This window comes from Stegostoma tigrinum, chromosome 23 (assembly GCF_030684315.1).
Source record: "Stegostoma tigrinum isolate sSteTig4 chromosome 23, sSteTig4.hap1, whole genome shotgun sequence".
NCBI classification, from domain to species: domain Eukaryota; kingdom Metazoa; phylum Chordata; class Chondrichthyes; order Orectolobiformes; family Stegostomatidae; genus Stegostoma; species Stegostoma tigrinum.
Window position 1 is genome coordinate 55,077,097 of NC_081376.1, and position 20,935 is coordinate 55,098,031.

The window sequence follows — 20,935 nt, forward strand, 5'->3', positions numbered from 1 at the left end:
ATCATCTTAAATCAAACTGGCATTGCTCCTCACAGATTCAAATGGATTGTTCACTCAAAACCATGTTTGTATTTTACATGAATCAAAAAATATATTGTACCTGCATTGCATGACCTTTGACATCAAAGTAAATGGTCATATTGCCTTTGAGACTTTCAACAATAGCTTCCTCCAAGGTTGGGACTTTCTCATTTGGAAAGTATTTGCTACATAGAACAGAAATGCAAATCATATTAGATATTGAGGGTTTAAGAAATAAATATTGAAATTAATTAAGTTCAATTACAAAAACTGAATTGTAAAAATTAAAAAAACAAATTACATTGTTTTAAAATGAAAATGTTTATGAAAACAGCATAAATATTTACAATGAGTTTTAAACATTGTACGATTGTAGTTTCCTGCACAACTGAACAATGAAACGTATGAACAAGAAACAATGAAAAACAGTTAAAATTAATTGATGAATATCAAGGTTATTTCTAAATCAGAAGCAAAAACAGAAATTGTTAGAAAAGCTCAGCAGACATGGGAGCTCCTGTGGAGAGAAATCAGAGTTAACATTTCCAGTCGAGTGACGATTCCTCAGACTCAAAACGTTAACTCCGATTCCTCTCCACAGATGCTGCTAGACCTGCTGAGTTTTTCCAGCAATTTCTGCTTTACAGCATCTACAGCTCTTTGGGTTTTTTAAACTACTTGGTTCAAAAATTAATTAGAAATAAAAATCTCTGCTGTTTCTCACAGACCAATTATCTGGTCTATTCATACAGCACATTATAGTTAGCCATACAGCTGAGCAGCAAACCGGAATACAAGTATTATATATTTTCACATAAGACAACCATAGAAGAGGCAAGAAACAGAGACACACAAATTAGGCTCTATCATATGTTGAAAGGTTTCTTCCAGAAATGTAAAATGTTCTTTCTGGATGTTTTTGTAATGCAATGAGTAGATTGAGACAGTTTCATCTGTCAACCACATTTTAAATGCGTTGCGACTTAGCTGTAGCACAGTGCTCTGAAGTCAGTCTTCGGAGGTTCCCAGAGTGCTCAAAGGATCCTGGATGGCATTTAAGACGTATCTAAATTTCACGGAACTATGCGGCACACAATGTCAAACCCATTACGTGAATGAAAACCTTATTAAGATGTTCTCACACAGCCCTTATCTGGAAAGTGAGAAGATACCTTTGGACCTATAAGATAATGGAGCCATTGCAAAGTAGATACTGATTGTATTGCAATCAACCACATCGTTATCAGACTGCGACTGAATGAGTCCAGAAAAAAAAATTGATAACCATATGCCCTACTGTAGTTCTCCAAGGTATTACAATTCAAAGGTACTGCAAAGAATAAAGTTAGAACCCAAAAGAAGGAATTGATCAGGTTGCACAAAATGCCAGTGCAGTTTTCAAAGCATAGCTGGCTGAACATATAGAACATTACAGCACAGTACAGGCCCTTCGGCCCTCGATGCTGTGCCGACCTGTCATACCGATCTCAAGCCCATCTAACCTAAACTATTCCATGTACGTCCACATGCTTGTCCAATGACGACTTAAATGTACCTAAAGTTGGTGAATCTACTACCGTTGCAGGCAAAGCGTTCCATTCCCTTACTACTCTCTGAGTAAAGAAACTACCTCTGACATCTGTCCTATATCTTTCACCCCTCAACTTAAAGCTATGCCCCCTCGTGCTCACCGTCACCATCCTCGGAAAAAGGCTCTCCCTATCCACCCTATCTAATCCTCTGATTATTTTATATGTTTCAATTAAGACACCTCACAACCTTCTTCTCTCTAATGAAAACAGCCTCAAGTCCCTCAGCCTTTCCTCGTAAGACCTTCCCTCCATACCAGCCAACATCCTAGTAAATCTCCTCTGCACCCTTTCCAAAGCTTCCACATCCTTCTTATAATGCGGTGACCAGAACTAAACACAATACTCCAAGGGCGGCCGCACCAGAGTTTTGTACAGCTTCACCATAACCTCTTGGTTCCGGAACTTGATCCCTCTATTAATAAAAGCTAAAACACTGTATGCCTTCTTAACAGCCCTACAACCTGGGTGGCAACTTTCAAGGAGCTGTGTACATGGACACCGAGATCTCTCTGCTCAGCTGCACTGCTAAGAATCTTACCATCAGCCCTGTACTTTGCCTTCTGGTTACTCCTACCAAAGTGCATCACCTCACACTTGTCCACATTAAACTCCATTTGCCACCTCTCAGCCCAGCTCTGCAGCTTATCTATGTCTCTCTGCAAACTACAGCATCCTTCGTCACTATCCACAACTCCACCGACCTTAGTGTCATCTGCTAATTTACTAACCCATCCTTCTACGCCCTCATCCAGGTCATTTATAAAAATGACAAACAGCAGTGGACCCAACACCGACCCTTGCGGTACACCACTAGTAACTGGTCTCCAGGGTGAACATTTCCCATCAACTATCACCCTCTGTCTTCTTTCAGCAAGCCACTTTCCGATCCAAACTGCTATATCTCCCACAATTCCATTCCTCCGCATTTTGTACAATAGCCTATTGTGGGGAACCTTATCGAGCGCCTTGCTGAAATCCATATACACCACATCAACCGCTTTACTCTCATCTACCTGTTTGGTCACCTTCTCAAAGAACTCAATAAGGTTTGTGAGGCAAGACCTTCCCTTCACAAAACCGTGCTGACTATCCCTAATCAATTTATTCTTTTCTAGATGATTATAAATCCTATCCCTTATAACCTTTTCCAACACCTTACCAACAACTGAGGTAAGGCTCACTGGTCTATAATTACCAGGGTTGTCTCTACTCCCCTTCTTGAACAGGGGAACCACAGGGCTGCAACACTTCTGAAATAACAATACACTGAAAAATGTGGTCTAATTCTTATCAATTTGAGATTCCATCGCAAAAAATTTGAAAAGGTTGTTTTACTACTATAATCAGCATGGGATACATTCTGATTACATACTGCAGTCTGTGCTTGGCTGCCGGGTTAAGTTTTCGGACATCTTCGAAAGTTAAGTGATCAAGAGAACCGATACCATCAGTTGTGCGGTCCACAGTACGATCGTGCATCAGAATAGGGAAACCATCTGAAGTGAACTCGAGATCCAGCTCCACACCAGTAGCGTTATTTTCAGCAGCCTAAATGAGGAGCGAGAACAGGACGTCTCAAAGGATTCATCAGCTTATGTGCACTGTAGCTTGACAGAACACCTCACTGTAACGCTGGCACTACATAATGCTGATTTAACTTAGACTGTCATGAAAAAAGCTCGATAATATTGATTATTCTCCTGATAGAACAGAGGATATAATGCAGTGACTTGAGTATAGACTAAGCATTCTAGTAACTTACCCGAAAATATTTTAAACGGAACTGTAGAAATTTTTTTCATTTTATTTAAATCCATCTCATGGCCAGTCCTTTTATTGTCTTTGCTCTGGCTCAGTGTACATTTTCTCTGATAACAACTCCATAATCCAGAACATATCTTGGGGCTTTGTTTGTGTAAATTAAAGAACATAAATAGAAGTTGATATTCTCGTTGTTAACTAACAATGAGTTACATAATTAAACCCAATCCTCTTCCTTGCTCACCAACTGCACAAACATATCCAGTACTGGTTGCCGTCTTGTTCTGGCAATTTTTCCCTTCAGTATCCAAGGTCAAAGAATAATACGGCTGAGATAGTTAGGATCAACTGAATCAACACAGGCAAAGAGATGTGATTTTCCAGAGCTGCATGGATGTGAACTAACTGAAAACCCACATCACACTCAGTGCCAGTTTTAACAACCGACAGTTGTAGGAATTAAGGTGTTGTAATAACGTACACAAAGCGCTCTCAAGTTTCTACCAAGCAATCCACTGAAGGTGGTGTCTCTCAAGACATTCTTTAAAATTCTATTACACATCAAGTTTTCAGTTACCAAACATTAAAAGATCTGTCTGATCATCTCCTCCTTTGGTTAGGTGCCATTTTCTGTCCCCAAGGCCTTGGGATGTTTTAACTATATTAAAAATACTATATAAATGCAGATTATTACTGCATATAAGGACCTGCTGAAGACAAGGAGATTCAGAAGGTTCCTACCAGAAACTTCACTGATTACAGGAAATTTAACAAGTTAAAAGAACCTGTTAATTTTATTTGTGTACCAATTTTTTTGTTGTGCTGTAAGCCAACTTTTGGGATACTCTTTCCTTGCAGGAAAGAATTGTTGGGTGCTTTTTTACATTGGAACTGATGAGAAATGCAACTCTGCGATGCTGGGTATTGGTTAAACCACAAAACTTTAAAAAAGCTTTCCCGAGTAAGAAAGCAGTAAATGTGGAGAGTCAAAATAATCAAAATGGTTTCAAGCTGAAACATTTTGGAGGCTCAAGATCCTTTAATATTTCTTTAAAACAGATCAATAGAGCTACTAACAAGACTTCTCCTCAGTACTGTAACAATTATTAGCAGCACTGAAAGATACAGAAGAACAAGGAGCAGCAGCTGGACATTCAGGCCTTGAATCTAATTCTGCCATTTATTAAGATCATGGTTGACCCAGTTGTAACTTTATATGCACATTCCTGTCAAATCCTGGTAACCACTTAATATATTGTTTACCAAGATAAGGTGATGAGCCATCAATTTTTTCCTAGAGTTTGGGGAGTCCTAAACAAGAGGGCATAGTTTTAAGGTGAGAGAGCAAAGATGTGCAAAGGATTGAAGAGGTAACCTTTTCATGCAGAGGGTGATGCATGTATAGAATGAGCTGCTAAAGGAAGTGGTAGAGGTGGATACAATTGCTACATTTAAAGCCATCTGGATGGTATATAGATTGGAAGAGTTTAAGAGGGATATGGGCCAAATGCTGGTAAATCAGACTAGGTCAGATTTGGATGTCTGGTCAGCACAGATCGGGTAGACTGAAGGGTCTGTTTCCACACTACGATTTTATAAGAAACTAGCTTCCACTGTTCTAAAAATATTCTTCATCCACTGGCTTTCAATGTTTACGTAAGCAAGGAAAGACTAGCCACCAAGCAACTGAAGTAACTGATGTGTGTCTGACAAGTTGAACACATCTACCAAATTTTTTTTACACTAAATATTACTGCTGTAACTACAGAAGATATTAAAATTCTGAAAATATATGGGTTGAAATTAGAAATAAGTATCACCTTGATGGGATTGTACTACAGCCCCACCTCAACAGTCAGAGAGAAATTCAGAAGCATATGTAGGGAGATCGTATGTAAGCACAATAAGACTGTAATAATGGGGTACAAAAATAGAAATTGCTATTACAGACTCAGCAGGTCTGGCAGCATGTGTGGAGAGAAATCAGAGTTAATGTTTCAGGTTGGGTGACATTCTTAAGGTTCTTGTGAAGATGTGTAGCTTGGGTTGCGGATGAAGTTGATGGCATGCTCACCGAGCTGGCTGGTTATCGTACAGGGGTTAGTATGACATTTATATGATCTGGTCCACCTTAGCTCAAGCCAACCACAGGAATTCCTAGAGGCCTGGTTTTCAACACGTAGTGCAATCAACAAACATGTGGAATTAAATCCCATATACAAATCCAGAACAAATTGGAAATGATACAACCCAACTTATGGACTAGATCATATATATTCCAAGCAGAGTAGAACTACATCACTTCATCAGAGGCTGCGATCATGTTACCTGGCACAGTGACGAAACGTATGTACGATAACCAGCCAGCTTGGTGAGCATACCAACAAACTCATCCACAACCCAAGCTACAAATATTCAAAAGAACCTTAAAGAATATCAATATATTGAAGGAGAAAGCTTTGGGTATCCTAAATTGCATTGAGGTAGACAGCTCTCCAGGAGCAGATGAGATCTATTCTAGGTTAGTGCAAGGGGCAAGGGAAGAAATAGCTGGGCCATTAGCAGATATCTACATATCCTCTTTGACCACAGGCGAGGTTCCAGAGAACTGGAGATTAGGCAATGTCTTTCCCTTGTTTAAGGAAGGCACCAGGGATGATCCCGGAAATTACAGGCCAGTCAGTCTGATGCCTGTGGTGGGGAAGGTCTTGGAGGGTCAAGATATATGCACATTTGGAAGAAAGTGGACTAGTTAAAGACAGCACGGTTTTGTGTGGGAAAGGTCACATCTCACCAGCCTGAATGAATTTGTTTTTGACCAACTGACAAATATAATCGATGAGGGAAGCGTTGTGGATGTAGGTTATTGGGACTTTAAGGCATTTGATAAAGTCCTACATGGCAGATTGGTACAAAAACTAAAATCACATGGGATTTGGGGTGGGTTCTAGGCCCAAAATGTCAGCCTTCCTGCTCCTTTAATACTGCTTGGTCTGCTGTGTTCATCCAGCTCTATACCTTGTTATCTGAGATTTGGGGTGGGCTGGCTAGACGGATACAAAACTGGCTAGGTCACAGAAGACAGAGGATAGCAATGGAAGGGCTTTTTCAGAATGGAAACCGGTAACTAGTAGTGTATTGGTCTTGGGTCCTCTGTTGCTGATATTGCCGACAACTGTGAAAGGATACACAAGGGTATAGATAGAGTGGCGACTTGGGCACAGAAATGACAGATGGAGTTTAATCCAGACAAATGGAAGGTGATGCATTTTGGAGGATCAAATTTAAGTATAAATTATACTGTAAATGGCAAAGCTCTTGGGAACATTAACATACAGACGGATCTGAGTGTACGGGTAACTTTTTTTTGGTAAAGTTAGGTCACACAGATTCAGGATGACCTTGCCAACTGGATACACGAATAATTCAACAGCAGCGGACAGAGTGGTGATAGAGGGTTACTCTTCAGAGAGGAGGCTGGTCACCAGCTGTGTTTCACAAAACTTGGAGCTGGGTTCTCTTCTGTTCATCATTTATGTAAATGATTTGTATGAAAATGTAGAAGACATGACTGGTAAGGTTGTGGATGGCACCAAAACTAACAGCATAGTAGACACTGAAGAAGATTTTCTAAGGTTACAAAGGAATCTTGATCGCATGGGTCAATGGATGGAAAGATGGTAGATGAGTTTAGTTTGGATAGATACGAGGTACTGCATTTTGGTACAAAAAGCACAGGCAGGACATACAATTAATGGCAGGGTGTTGGGTAGAAAAGAGGGACCTGGGAGTTCAGGTACATAATTCTTTGAAGTTTGCATTTTGTGGGGTTGAGAGTTGGTAAGTTTTGGCCAGGGTTGGTGGATGGAGGGAGGGGAGGGGCTGTTTTAGAAGGGACTGTAGAAGTGGAATAGGGTGGAGGGCTTCAAAGGGACGGTTGGGAGTTTGAAGATAGGAAGCCTGGAGGGCGATGAAGAAGAGACAGACAGTAGACCAACGGGACACTCACCTTCCTGATGGCCCCCAGGGTGTTCTCCGGGGCATCATAGCCGCCTCCCCGATGGGCGACTACCGAAAGGCGGCCATTGGGACGGAGCACCTGCTGAGCGACCTCGAGCGGCACGGGCGGGTACCTGAGCGCTTGCACGGCCAGGCACAAGCCGAGCACTAGTACCGGAAAGTAGACCGGGTGGCACACACTCACCACCAGCAGTGCCACCACTGCCAACAGGAGCAGAAATCCGGCCACCACCGTGACATCCATTACCGGACACCCGCCCCCCCGGCCGCTGACGCTCCAGCTCGGGCAACTGGTCCACAATGGCGCTACGGCTCCTCACCATGGACACGTCTCCAGGGACCGCCCTCACCGGCAGGCGTCAGCACGCAGCCTTACGTCAGACGCTGCAACAAAGAGGAGAGGGGCGGGGCTGACAAGAGGAACTGTTGCTGGACTGGGTTGGATAAGGTCAGAAATCACGCAACACCAGGTCACAGTCCAGTAAGTTCATTTAAAAACACGCTTTCTTACACACGCTCCTTCTTCAGGTGTCAGCCTGATGCCGAAAGCTGTCTTCAAACAGATCCGTTGGACCATAATCTTCTGATCTGTGATTTTTGACAGTATGGGAATGGCCTGAATGGGGGGCGGGGCTGATAGCAGAGAGGTGTTGTTTGTGGGGGTGGGACTGTGGCTGATAGCGGAACAGGACCGTGTGAGAAGGCGGGGCTAAAAACAGAACAAGGCGGTACGTGGGGCGGGGCCGTAGATGGGCGGGGCTATTGGCTGGGGTGGGGTTTTGGGAGGGTCGCTGTGAAAAATGGAGTGGCTGTGTGTGGGGTTAGAGATGGGGAGGGTTGAGTAATGTGAGAGTCTGTTGGAGAAAGTGCAAGGGGTCAGCTCTGTTAGGCTCAGAACCATTCGGAAACTTTGCCAAGCTGATGGCAAACATTCTCTCTAATAGCATTTGATAATTTTCATTTATCTATAGATAATTTATTTACAGTAAAACATTTATTAAATGACTTAAAGTAAATTCACAATCTCACCCATCATTGGTGCTTTACAAGGATGATTCATGAATTCCATGGATATACGATCAGCATAGAATCCTTCCAGTGCGGAAACAGACATTTGACCAATTGAGCTCACAACAGCCCTCCGACGAACATTCCACCTCCCCACCCAACTCATGCAACCCTGCATTTCCCTCGGCTAAGGGAAACTGACTAACTGCACCCCCTACGTAATATGGGGCAAGTTAGCCTGTCCAATCCAGCTAATCTGTACATCTTTGGATATGTTGGTTTGTTATCATGCACAGATCAAAGATTGGTCTGTGTGGAATGGGTTTCAATTTGTGGGACCCTGGCACCAGTAACAGGTAGAAGGGAACTGTTCTGAGGGGACAGGCTTGAACTTGAACCTTAAAAACTGAAAGAATTGTGGATTCTGTAAATAAGGAACAAAAACAAAATTGCATGAAAAGCTCAGCAAGTCTGGCAGCATCTGTGAAGGAGAAAACAGAGTTAATGTTTCGGATCTGGTGACCCTTCCTCAGAACTCAGTTTTTGATTTGAACCTTGCTGGGACCGGTTTGCTAGTGAATTAAATCATTTGGGCTTTAAATTAATGGGGTGGGGAGAGGTAGTTTGGGAGAAGGGACATTTAGGCTTACAACAGTGCTTGTCTACAAGTCTCTGAAGACAGTAGAACAGGTTAACAGGAGCAGAAATTAGGCGAACTACCCTATGTCTTATGTTCTAAAGAAGGAACATGGGATAGTTGCCCTTTATCAATTGTGGCTCAGATTATAAGAGCAAAAGATTTTGACGAAGCTATACAAAACTTTGAGTGGAGTACAGTGTGCAATTCTGGTCACAACACTATCGGAAGGATGTGATTGTACTAGAGGGGATGCAGAGGAAATTTACAAGGATGTTATTTGGAATGCAGCATTTTTGCAATGAAGTGAGGCTGGATAGGCTCAGGCTATTTTTTTTAAAGAGTAGAGAAGGCTAAGGGGAGCCTGATAGAGATGTATAAGATTATGAAGGACACGATTAGTATGGACAGAAAGCAGCAGCTCCCCTTAGTTGAAGGCTCAATTATGAATAATTTTAAATTGAACATCTGGAGGTGTAGAAAGCATTTGAGAAAATACTTTTCTTTCATTGAGAGGGTGATAGGAACCCGGAATGTACTGCCTGGGACAGTAGTAGAGGCAGGAAACCTCACAGCCTGAAGATGAGCATGAAATGTTAAAATACGAAAGACTATGGGGCAAGTATTGGAAAGTGGAATTAGTTTGGTACAGACTCAATGGGCCAAAAGGCCTTTTCTGTAGATCATAGAACTGTACAGCTCAGCAATGGGCCCTTCAGCCATGATGTTGTGCCAAAAATGACACCAAATTAAAATTAAATTAAGCACCTTTCTGAAGAAGGGTCCCGATCCAAAACATCAGCTTTCCTGCTCTTTTCATGCTGCCTGACCTGCTGTGTTCTTCCAGCTCCATATTGTGTTATCCAGTAAAAGCTAGCTGTCTTCAAATCCCATTGAAGATGAATTCTCAATCAGTGAATGAAAGACCTTTGGTGCGCAAACAATTTTGTGCAAACAAAAAACGAGAAACAAAGCAGTTCATCAACTGCTCTGATCCAGTATGCTGCTCATGAACCAGGTCTCCCTGATATTTTCCCAACCTGAATATCCATGTCTTAACTGCCTTTGTATGCATTTCTGTTTGTGAAGGGGGTATTTAAAAAGGAATAGAGTTTAAATTGTGGAGTAATAATTTGGCAATTTATTTTTCCTAATTGCTGTTTTTTGGGGTTAGCACGGTGGCACATAGCACTAGAGACCGGATTCAATTCCAGCCTTGGGCAACTGTCTGTGTGGAGTTTGCGTGTCCTCCCTGTGTCTTTGTGGGCTTCCTCTGGGTGCTCTGGTTTCCCCTCATTGTCCACAGATGTGCATGTTAGGTGGATTGCCAATGCCAAATTGCCTTGTAGATGTTGTGGGATATACAGGCTAGGTGAATTAGCCATGGGGAATTAGTAAGAATGGGTAGGATGCCCTTCAAAGGGTTGGTGCTGACTCAATGGGCTGAATGGCCTCTTTCCACACTGTAGGAATTCTCTTCTTCTAAGTACACAAACAGGGTAAATGTTTTCCTTTAAGGCAAATTTTTCAGGCAGGTAAGTTGGGAACTTTGGATAAATCTTTTCACATTTGTGAGAATTCTGGGAATAGTGTGGCTTGCTTTACAAGCACTAACCCATTAAGTCATGGTACTTATTAGAAGCTTGGGTTTTCTTATCTTTAATAAATCTTGCATTGTCACAAAACAATCTAAAAGGGGGGGGGGGTGGTGGAGATGTAGTGTCACTGAGTAGTAATCCAGCACCCCAGGTGAATTTTCTTGGAGCTAAGAACAAAATATGCTGGAGAAATTTAGCAAGTCTCAGGTGAGAGAAGCAGAATTACTGGGGACACGGATTCTTTTCTGTCCTTGACAATTAGTGAAGTTTGAATTCAATTAATAAATCTGGAATAAAAATTTGATCTCATGGTGACCATGAACTACTGTTGATTAAAACGCATCCCATTCACTAATGTCCTGAGGGGAAAAAAAGTCCTCCATCCTTACCTCGTCTGGCCTACATGTGACTCCAGACCCACAGAATCATGGTTAACTTTTAACTGCCTTCTGAAATGGCCAAAAGAGCCACTCAGTTGTACTAAACTGCTACACAGCTTGATAAAAGAGGTGGACCACTCGGTATTGTTCAAGGCACTGGCAAAACAGAGTTCACAATGAAGGTCAGGTAACTCCATTGTAAAAAGTGCTGTAATCCTTTCTACAATCTTTGATTATTAAAACAGTCCTTTTCCCATTTCAGTCCACATTCAAAACTACAGTTACACAAAAAGTTATTAATATAATGTAAATAATCAAGCCCAGCACTGATCTGGCTCTCCACTGGTTACAGCCATGGATATGACAGCCATCTGGAACAAAGTGTCGAGGTAATGTTCCCCTTCCTCGAAATGGCATAACATCTGCAGCTTGGGCTCCAGACCCTCAACTCTGTACCTAAATTCTTCTACTCCAGATGGGTTTACCCTGGATCAACTTGGTGTTCAGCAGCAACCACATGCTACAGTAGCAATACATCACCCATTCTGCAATCACTATGGTATCTTATTTAATTTGTTCATTTAATTTCCTTGTCCTTTTCTTCATTAATTCATATGATTTCAGTGTCGCGGGCTAGGCCAGCATTCATTGCCCATCCCTAATTGCACAGCGGGAAGTTAAGAATTGATCACATCATCATGTAGGAGGTGATGGCGTCATAGTATTATTGCTCGACTAATAATCCAGGGACCTAGGTAATGTCCTGAGGATCTTGTTTGAATCCCACCCTGACAGATGGTGGAGACTGAATTCAATAAATCTCTGGAATTAAGAGTCTAATGATGACCATGAATCCACTGTTGATTGTTGGAATAACCCATCTTGTTTATTGATATCATTTACTGAAGGAAACTGCTGTTGTTATCTGGTTTGGTTTACATGTGATTGCAGACCCACAGTAATGTGGTTTACTCATAAAATGCCTTCTGGGCAATTAGGGATGGGCAATAAATGCTGGTCCAGCCAGTGATGCCATCATCCTGTGAATGAATAAAATAAAGCAAGCCAGACCAGGCAAAGATAGCAGTTTCCTTCCTGAAACACTAGTGAACCAGATAGGTTTTTCCCAACAATCATCATCATCATGAGACTCTCAATTCCTGATGTTTATTTTATTCAACTTCCAGAATCTGCCAAGGCAGGATTCAAAACTCGGTCTCCAGAACATTAGACAACAAAATCTGAGGCTGGATGAACACAGCATGCCAAGCAGCATCTCAGGAGCACAAAAGCTGACGTTTCGGGCCTAGACCCTTCATCAGAGAGGGGGATGGGGTGAGGGTTCTGGAATAAATAGGGAGAGAGGGGGAGGCATCTGCAGTTCCCATTATCTCTCCAGAACATTAACTGAGTTTCAGGATTAACAGTCTAATGATAATACCACTAGATCACTGCAAAACCGCAAAGCAAGATGGTGGTGCAGTAGTGCTCCTGAGCTCGGGGTACATCTGCTTCTCTTTTCTTTTTTCCCCTCTTTGCTCTTTTTTCTCCTTTTTAATTACCTCTTGTGAAGAGCTCGGTCATGATAAAGGCATCGGCGGTTGTGCAGTGAGCCCTGTGTGGACTCGTGGTGAAGGCATTGGAGTTTGGGTTCCTGGTGGCTTCTGCATTGACAAGGTGGACCCAGAGCTGGCTCATGGCTGCTCCAGTAGAGGTGTGTTTGGTGGTTGGTGGCGACTGTGTCCAGTGCAAATTCATGGAGGCAGCCCCATAGAAAGCCCTTGGCAGCAGCAGTGGAGTTGAGTTCAAGCCAGTGCAGAATCCAGCGGCATTAATGACATCTGGCAAGAATTCAGGGTGGCACCAGCATCGGTGGGAGATGAAATGGCGCCACAGAGTGGTGACTCTTTTACTTTGAACATATAACAGGAAGGACTGTAAAGTTAACTTTATTTCTTTACTTTTCTGATTTTATATTCTAAGTTTTAGATTTTCTTGTGCTTCAAGACAGCCAGAGAATGAGGTTGTGGACATGATTGCTGAGCTGGTGGGTTTGGATGCAAATGTTTCATCACCCTGCTAGCTAACATCGTCAGTATGCCACTGGTGTTGTGTATCCATATTGTCAGCTTTCTTCTGGTTTGGCCTGTGTAGTGTTTCTCACAGTCCTTGCTTGGTATTCTATACATTACACCTGTTTTGCTGGTTTTGGGTATGGGATCCTTTACGTTTGTCAGTAGCTATCGTAAGGTGTTGTTGGACGAAAACTCACAATAGGGACACATGGACACCAATTAGCTACCAAGAGACATGACCAGTTCTACTTGTCTCACTACACATGGACAATGAGGGACAAAAATTCTATTGGGACAACACATCTTTAATCGCACAAGCCAAATAGAGATATGCCAGGGAATTCCTGGAGGCCTGGTATTCCATCCGGAACTCCATTAGCAAAAACATGGAATTAGACCTGGTGTACAAACCACTAAGAAACAGAACCAGAAGTGATGCCAACCACCCCATCAAAGCAAGGCATATAAATAACAAGTGGGACAGAACACCGACACTTCACCGGAGGCATACAATGTTACCTAGCATGGTGACTACATATTTGCATCCAAACCCACCGGCTCAGCGAGCATGCATGTAACCGCATCCACAATCCGAGCTACAAATCTTTTCAAAAACTTTAAATGGCCAGAAAATGGCAACATTGTACAACACTTGTCACTATATTTTGTAACAAAAGACAATTGAAAATAAATAAATTAAATCAAAACAAATCATTGCCTTCCCTTAGTGGTATTAAAAAAATTCCAACATTAATTATCTGCTTATAGTGCCCTTTTAGGGAAAAAAGGAAGGCTGTTTCTTTCCTGGATGATGTTGAGCTTCCTGAGTATTATTGCAGCTGTGCCCATCCAGGCAAAAGGGGAGTAAACCATCAAACTCCTGCCTTCTGTCTCATAGATAGTTGACAGGCTTTGGGGAGTCAAGAGGTGAGTTACATGTTGCAGTATTTCCAGCCTCTATCCTGCTCTTGAAGCCACTGTACTTTTAGGGATGGCCCAGTTCAATTGCTAGTCAATGGGTAACCCTACTGTTGGGTTGTTGATGGTGAAGATTCAGTGACAGTATGCCATTGAATTTCAAGAGGAGGTGGTTAGATTGTCTCTTATTTGAGACGGTCATTGGCTGGCATTTGTGTGTCATAATTGTTAGTTTAATAATAAAATAGAAGTTTATTACACAAAAGTTAGGATAGAACATAACAAACATGCTACTCAAATATCAGTGAGAGAGTTCACTTCTCTGTCATATCTAGAGTTGTACAGCCGTAGACTGTGCAGCACGGAAACAGAACCTTCGGTCCAACTTGTCTTTGCCAACCAGATATCCTAAATTAAGCTAGTCCCATTTTCTAGCATTTGGCCTATATGCCTCTAAACCCTTGCTATTCAGGGACCCATCCAGATTACGATGATATGTTTTATTCGTATCAGCCTCCACACTTCCCCTGGCAGCTCATTCCTTACACTTACCACCCTATGCATGAAAATGCTGCTCCCTACAATGGGAACAAGATCTTGGCTATTCACACTATCTATGCTCCTCATGGTTGATAAAATCTCTTAGGTTACCCCTCAGCGTCTGGTGCTCCAGGGAAAATAGCCTCAAGCTCTTCAGCCTCTCACTTTAGCTCAAACCCTCTAAACGCGGCAACATCTTTGTAAATCTTTTTTGTAGTTTAACAACATCTTTTCTATAGCAGGAAGACCAGAATCGGTTGCTGTGTTCCAAAAGGGGCCAAACCACTGTCCTGGACAGCTGCAACATGGCCACGCAACTCATATAATCAATGCACTGACCAATAATGGCAAACGTACCAAACACCTCCTTCACTAGTCTGTCTACCTGTAATTCCACCTTCAAGGAACTATGAACTTGCATTTCAAGGTCTCTTTGTTCAGCAACACTCTCCACAAACATATCATTAAGTGTATAAGTCCTGTCCTGAGCTGCCTTACTAAAATGCAACACTTCACGTTTATCTAAATTAAGATTTTCATCTGCCACTCCTTTGCCATTGGCCCATCTGATCAAGGTCCCATTGTATTAGAACATAGAACTTAGAAAAGTGCAGCACAGTACAGGCCCTTCGGCCCACGATGTTGTGCCATGGAATAATCCTAATCCAAAAATAAAATAACCTAACCTACATTCCCCTCAATTCACTGCTGCCGATGTGCATGTCCAGCAGTCGCTTAAATGTCACTAATGAATGTGAGTTTGCTCGCTGAGCTGGAAGGTGTTTTCAGACGTTTTGTCACTTTTTTTTATTTGAAAAAATATACTTTATTCGTAAGATGTACAAAAAATAAAACATATTTACACACCTACCCAGTCATGCAAGCCGCTCCGGGTTACCCAGGGGGTACATACACCAGCTAAAGGAAAAAAAAACAAAGCAAAGAAAACACCCCGGCAGTCGTCACCCCGCGCAGTCCCAGTTGGCCCCCTGACCAGTTGGGGAAGGCGCCAGCTGGGCCCAGTTACCAGATAGGGTTCTTTGTCCTATTCTGGACGAGGGGGTTCATACGGTGGTCTTTCCCCACCGCGCCTTGGCGATGGCTGCCCCAGGCTTTAGCGCGTCCCTCAGCACGTAGTCCTGGACCTTGGAGTGCGCCAGTCTGCAACACTCAGTCGGGGTCAGTTCTTTCAGCTGGCAGACCAGCAAGTTGCGGGCAGACCAAAGAGCGTCTTTCACCGCATTGATGGTCCTCCAGGCGCAGTTGATGTTGGTCTCGGTGTGCGTCCCCGGAAACAGCCCGTAGAGCATGGAGTCCCGCGTCACGGAGCTGCTCGGGACGAACCTCGACAAATACCACTGCATCCCCCTCCAGACCTCCTGCGCATAGGCACACTCCAGAAGGAGGTGATCGACAGTCTCGTCCCCCCCGCAGCCACCTCGAGGGCAGCGTGCGGTGGTGCAGAGATACCGGGCATGCATAAAGGATCTCACTGGCAGAGCCCCTCTCACCGCCAGCCAAGCAATGTCCTTGTGCTTGTTTGAAAGTTCTGGCGATGAGGCATTCTGCCAAACGACTTTGGCAGTCTGCGTGGGGAACCACATGACGGGATCCACCCTTTCCTTTTCCCAAAGGGTCCCGAGGATACTACGTGCTGACCACTGCCTGACGGCTTTGTGGTCAAAGGTGTTTCTTTTCAAAAATTTCTCCATGAAGGGCAGGTGGTACGGAACGGTCCAACTACTTGGAGCGTTCCGCGGCAACGAGGCCAGGCCCATACTTCGCAACACCGGGGACAGGTAGAACCTCAGTAAGTAGTGACACTTGGTGTTTGCGTACTGAGGATCTACGCACAGCTTGATGCAGCCGCACACAAAGGTAGCTGTCAGGGCGAGGGTGGCGTTCGGTACGCCCTTTCCCCCATTTCCCAGGTCTTTGTACATGGTGTCCCTGCGGACCCGGTCCATCCTCGACCCCCAAATGAAGTGGAAGATGGCCCGGGTGACCGCAGCGGCGCAGGTCCAGGGAATAGGCCAGGCCTGCGCCACATACAACAGTACTGAAAGCCCCTCGCACCTGACAACCAGGTTCTTACCCGCGATGGAGAGGGACCGGAGCGTCCACCTGCCCAGCTTCTGCTTCAATTTGGTGATACGCTCCTCCCAAGTCTAAGTGCATGCCCCAGCTCCACCAAACCAAACACCCAGCACCTTCAGGTAGTCTGTCCTGACGGTGAAGGGGATGAAGGAGCGGTCGTCCCAGTTCCTGAAGAACATGACCTCGCTCTTACCCCTATTGACTTTGGCACCCGAGGCCAGTTCAAACTGGCCGCAGATGTCCAATAGTCTACTCACTGACCGACGATCGGTGCAGAAGACGGCGACATCGTCCACGTACAGGGAGGTCTTGACCTGAAGGCCTCCGCTGCCTGGGATAGTCACGCCCTTCAGGCTCACGTCCTTCCTGATGGATGCGGCGAAGGGCTCCACACAGCACACGAACAAGGCAGGAGAGAGCGGGCAGCCCTACCTGACTCCAGATCTAACAGGAAAACTGTCTGATTACCACCCGTTGATCGAGACTGTGCTAACGATGTTGGTGTAGAGCAGCCGGATCCAATTGCGGATGCGATCCCCAAACCCCAATTTGGAGAGGACGTCCCTCATGTAAGCATGAGAGACCCTGTCGAAGGCCTTCTCCTGGTCCAGGCTGACGAGGCAGGTGTCCACCCGCCTGTTCTGTACGTAGGCGATCGTATCCCTGATGAGCGCGAGGCTCTCAGTGATCTTCCTGCCCGGCACAGCACAGGTTTGGTCAGGGTGAATCACTGACTCCAGGACAGACCTGACCCGGTTGGCTATGACCTTGGCCAGGATTTTGTAGTCCACGTTCAAAAGTGAAATGGGACGCCAATTCTTGATTTCTTCTCTCTCCCCCTTCCTCTTGTAAATGAGGGTGATGATGCCCTGCCTCATGGACTTGCACATTTCCCCTGCCCGAAGCGCACTATCGTACACCTCCAGCAGGTCCTGGCCGACCAGGCCCCACAGAGCAGAATACAGCTCGACCGGTAAGCCGTCGCTTCCGGGAGTCCTATTCCTCTCCAAGGACTTGAGGGCTCTGGTCAGCTCGTCCAGGGATATCGGCCGGTCCAGCCACTCCCTCGTGCCGTCGCCTAAGACCTCCGTGATAGACGACAGGAACGACTCGGACTTTATGACTTTATGAATGAGCCTGCCGTGGGAAACCTTATCAAATGCCTTGCTGAAGTCCATGTACACCACATCCACTGCTCGACTCTCGTCAACCTGTCTTGTGACTTCCTCAAAGAACTCAATAAGATTTCTAAGGCATGACCTGCCCCTCACAAAGCCATGCTGACTCCCTTTAATCACGCTATGCGTTTCCAAATAGTCATAAATCCTATCCCTCAGAATTCTTTCCAAAACCTTGCTGACCACAGACGTAAGACTGACTGGTCTGTAATTTCCAGGGATTTCGCTATTCCCTTTCCTGAAAATAGGAACAACATTTGCCTCCCTCCAATCTTCCAGTATTATAAAATAGTCTGCTTCACTGTCCTCTATACCACCAATTTCAGTGGTTTAACTTGAATCTTTCTTTCAATTTCAGGTCTTGAAATTTTGATGGCCTCTTCTTTCAGTATTCACATGCTGAGCATAGACCTAAAGGCTTCAAATACCTCATTCAGGCTTCTGCCAAACACTTCTGATCTGCAAAATTCACACTAACCTCATTACAATAACGTAACCTACTTTCTAAAAGTTCTGAACTATCTCCTTTCTGCAGGAGAAACTGTTGTATACGTCTCATTTTCATTACAACTTGTGTGAACTGAACCCAAAAGGCTTTCCAAGCTATAGGTGTTTCCACGAAGTAAAACAGAAAATTCTAGATACTTCTAACTGCAAATTAATCCTCTTAATACTCAGAGAGTAACGCTTTGCCTGCAACGATAGTAGATTCGCCAACTTTAGGTACATTTCAGTCGTCATTGGACAAGCATATGGACGTACATGGAATAGTGTAGGTTAGATGGGCTTAAGATCGGTATGACAGGTCGGCACAACATCGAGGGCCGAAGGGCCTGTACTGTGCTGTAGTGTTCTATGTTCTATGTTCAATGGTTACTTTGTCTATTTGTAAAACTCTGGGAAATCTCTCTCTCAAACCAGTCTTTTAAAATAAGGCTCAGCTCTTGAAATATTGACAAGTTAATTATTCAATGCCCTCATATACATGGACTAAAGCCCACAAACTACTGGTTCAAAAGCCAACCTTCAAGATAAAGAGCATGAAAATATACATTAATCATACACTGTTGCGCCTCACTGTGACAGTGCACTGGAATTAAGCCTTGCTATTCCCAGAATCATCACAAAATTCATGATTTTCAGACTCATATTGGCACAAAGCGTGGTTTCTGTGCTTAACATGAATGACTATTTGTTACAAACAAATAGATTCCAGCTACAGTTAAATAATTATTAATTGCTGACATATAACTTGTTAAACCCTAATTCTGTCATATACACATACAGACGGGAAAAAAACATGGTACAACGGGCACAGGGAAAGACCGGGAAGATAGTTCACTGGTTCTTGTCCACAGGGTTTGCTGAGATGATTGTTATGCTGACCAGAATGCTGATTCCTTGTCTTTCCTCTCCAGATACTTATAGTTATTTGCAAAAGGCACAAAGTGACTGGTTCCAATGTACAGAGATAATGGGAACTGCAGATGCTGGAGATTCCAAGATGATAAAATGTGAGGCTGGATGAACACAGCAGGCCAAGCAGCATCTCAGGAGCACAAAAGCTGACGTTTCGGGCCTAGACCCTTCATCAGAGAGGGGGATGGGGGGAGGGAACTGGAATAAATAGGGAGAGAGGGGGAGGCGGACCGAAGATGGAGAGCAAAGAAGATAGGTGGAGAGGGTGTAGGTGGGGAGGTAGGGAGGGGATAGGTCAGTCCAGGGAAGACGGACAGGTCAAGGAGGTGGGATGAGGTTAGTAGGTAGCTGGGGGTGCGGCTGGGGGTGGGAGGAAGGGATGGGTGAGAGGAAGAACCGGTTAGGGAGGCAGAGACAGGTTGGACTGGTTTTGGGATGCAGTGGGTGGGGGGGAAGAGCTGGGCTGGTTGTGTGGTGCAGTGGGGGGAGGGGATGAACTGGGCTGGTTTAGGGATGCAGTGGGGGAAGGGGAGATTTTGAAACTGGTGAAGTCCACATTGATACCATATGGCTGCAGGGTTCCCAGGCGGAATATGAGTTGCTGTTCCTGCAACCTTCGGGTGGCATCATTGTGGCAGTGCAGGAGGCCCATGATGGACATGTCATCAAGAGAATGGGAGGGGGAGTGGAAATGGTTTGCGACTGGGAGGTGCAGTTGTTTGTTGCGAACTGAGCGGAGGTGTTCCAATGTACAAATGCCTTTGACTTACTTACTAAAAGCCACAGTTTACAGCAACTGGAAAAGGGAAGTAAACTGGCAATCTTCAGGCTTCAGTTGCTTCTTTTTTTCCTTTATTCATTCACAGGATAAGGGTGTTGCTGATTAGGCAGCATTTATTGCCCATTCTTGAGGGCAATTGAGAGTCAGATACATTGCTGTGGGTCTGGTGTCACATGTAGGGCAGACTAGGTAAAGATGGCAGTTTCCTTCCCTGAAGGACACTAGTGAACCAGATGGGTTTTTCTGACAATCTATAATGGACTCACATTCATCATTAGATTTGTAATTCCAGAATTTTATTGAATTCAAATTCCACCATCTGCTGTGGCAGGATTTGAACCCAGGTCCCCAGAACATTATCTGGGTCTCTCGATTAGAAGTCCAGAGGTAATACACGAGGCCATCATCTCTCCAGTGTTCAGGACAAAAGCAATTCTTTTTCCTTCAGCGGTCTGACAGTTGCTACCAGAACATTCTCACCCACAAGCTGTTCAGATAACTATGTGCCAAACACATAGTTGTTAGCCAGCAGAAAACCTTTTCCACTAGTCCACAGACCAATCATGTACTTATTGCCAGCCAAAGCTCCATTCACACAAACTCATTCAAACTGGGCTTTCCCTACTGCTTGAACAAGTAGCTCTATACACAATGAGTGTCAGGTTACTTGCTTTATAAAGTGAACTAATCCCCAACAACTCCTGGTTTTTCAAAGTTATTTTCCCATTTCAATCTTCAATTAAAACTACAGAAAAAACAAAGAGGCAATCTTTACAACGCCTTACATCACACCTTGTAAGGTGAATGTCTGAAACTGAGATCCCATATTAAGAGTGTTAGTATGGTGACTAAACTGGTGGAAAATCCTGATCACAGGAAGTAAGAATTGGTTACGTCACACGAACATGAG

At 44.1% G+C, this 20,935-nt stretch overlaps 2 protein-coding genes across 3 annotated transcripts in view; one reads left to right on the top strand and one right to left on the bottom strand.

Moving 5' to 3' along the window:
- gde1 (glycerophosphodiester phosphodiesterase 1) overlaps positions 1 to 20,935 on the bottom strand; it is a 53,944-nt gene that overhangs the window by 20,082 nt on the left and 12,927 nt on the right. The window contains exons 1-3 of one of the 2 annotated variants that reach the window (XM_048551740.2): positions 7,384 to 7,729; positions 2,986 to 3,161; positions 101 to 206 (exon numbers count right to left, since the gene is read on the bottom strand). In XM_048551740.2, the coding sequence (XP_048407697.2) occupies positions 101 to 206; positions 2,986 to 3,161; positions 7,384 to 7,638 (537 nt within the window). In that variant the 5' untranslated portion in view covers positions 7,639 to 7,729. Of the gene's footprint in view, positions 1 to 100; positions 207 to 2,985; positions 3,162 to 7,383; positions 7,730 to 20,935 lie in introns of those variants that run through there. The other variant, XM_048551741.2, reaches the window with a different exon arrangement.
- Positions 7,811 to 20,935, top strand: part of LOC125462139 (centriolar coiled-coil protein of 110 kDa-like) — a 104,446-nt gene continuing 91,321 nt past the window's right edge. The window contains exon 1 of the mRNA XM_048551737.2: positions 7,811 to 7,875. The gene's annotated coding sequence lies outside the window, so the exon portion shown is untranslated. The remainder of the gene's footprint in view (positions 7,876 to 20,935) is intronic.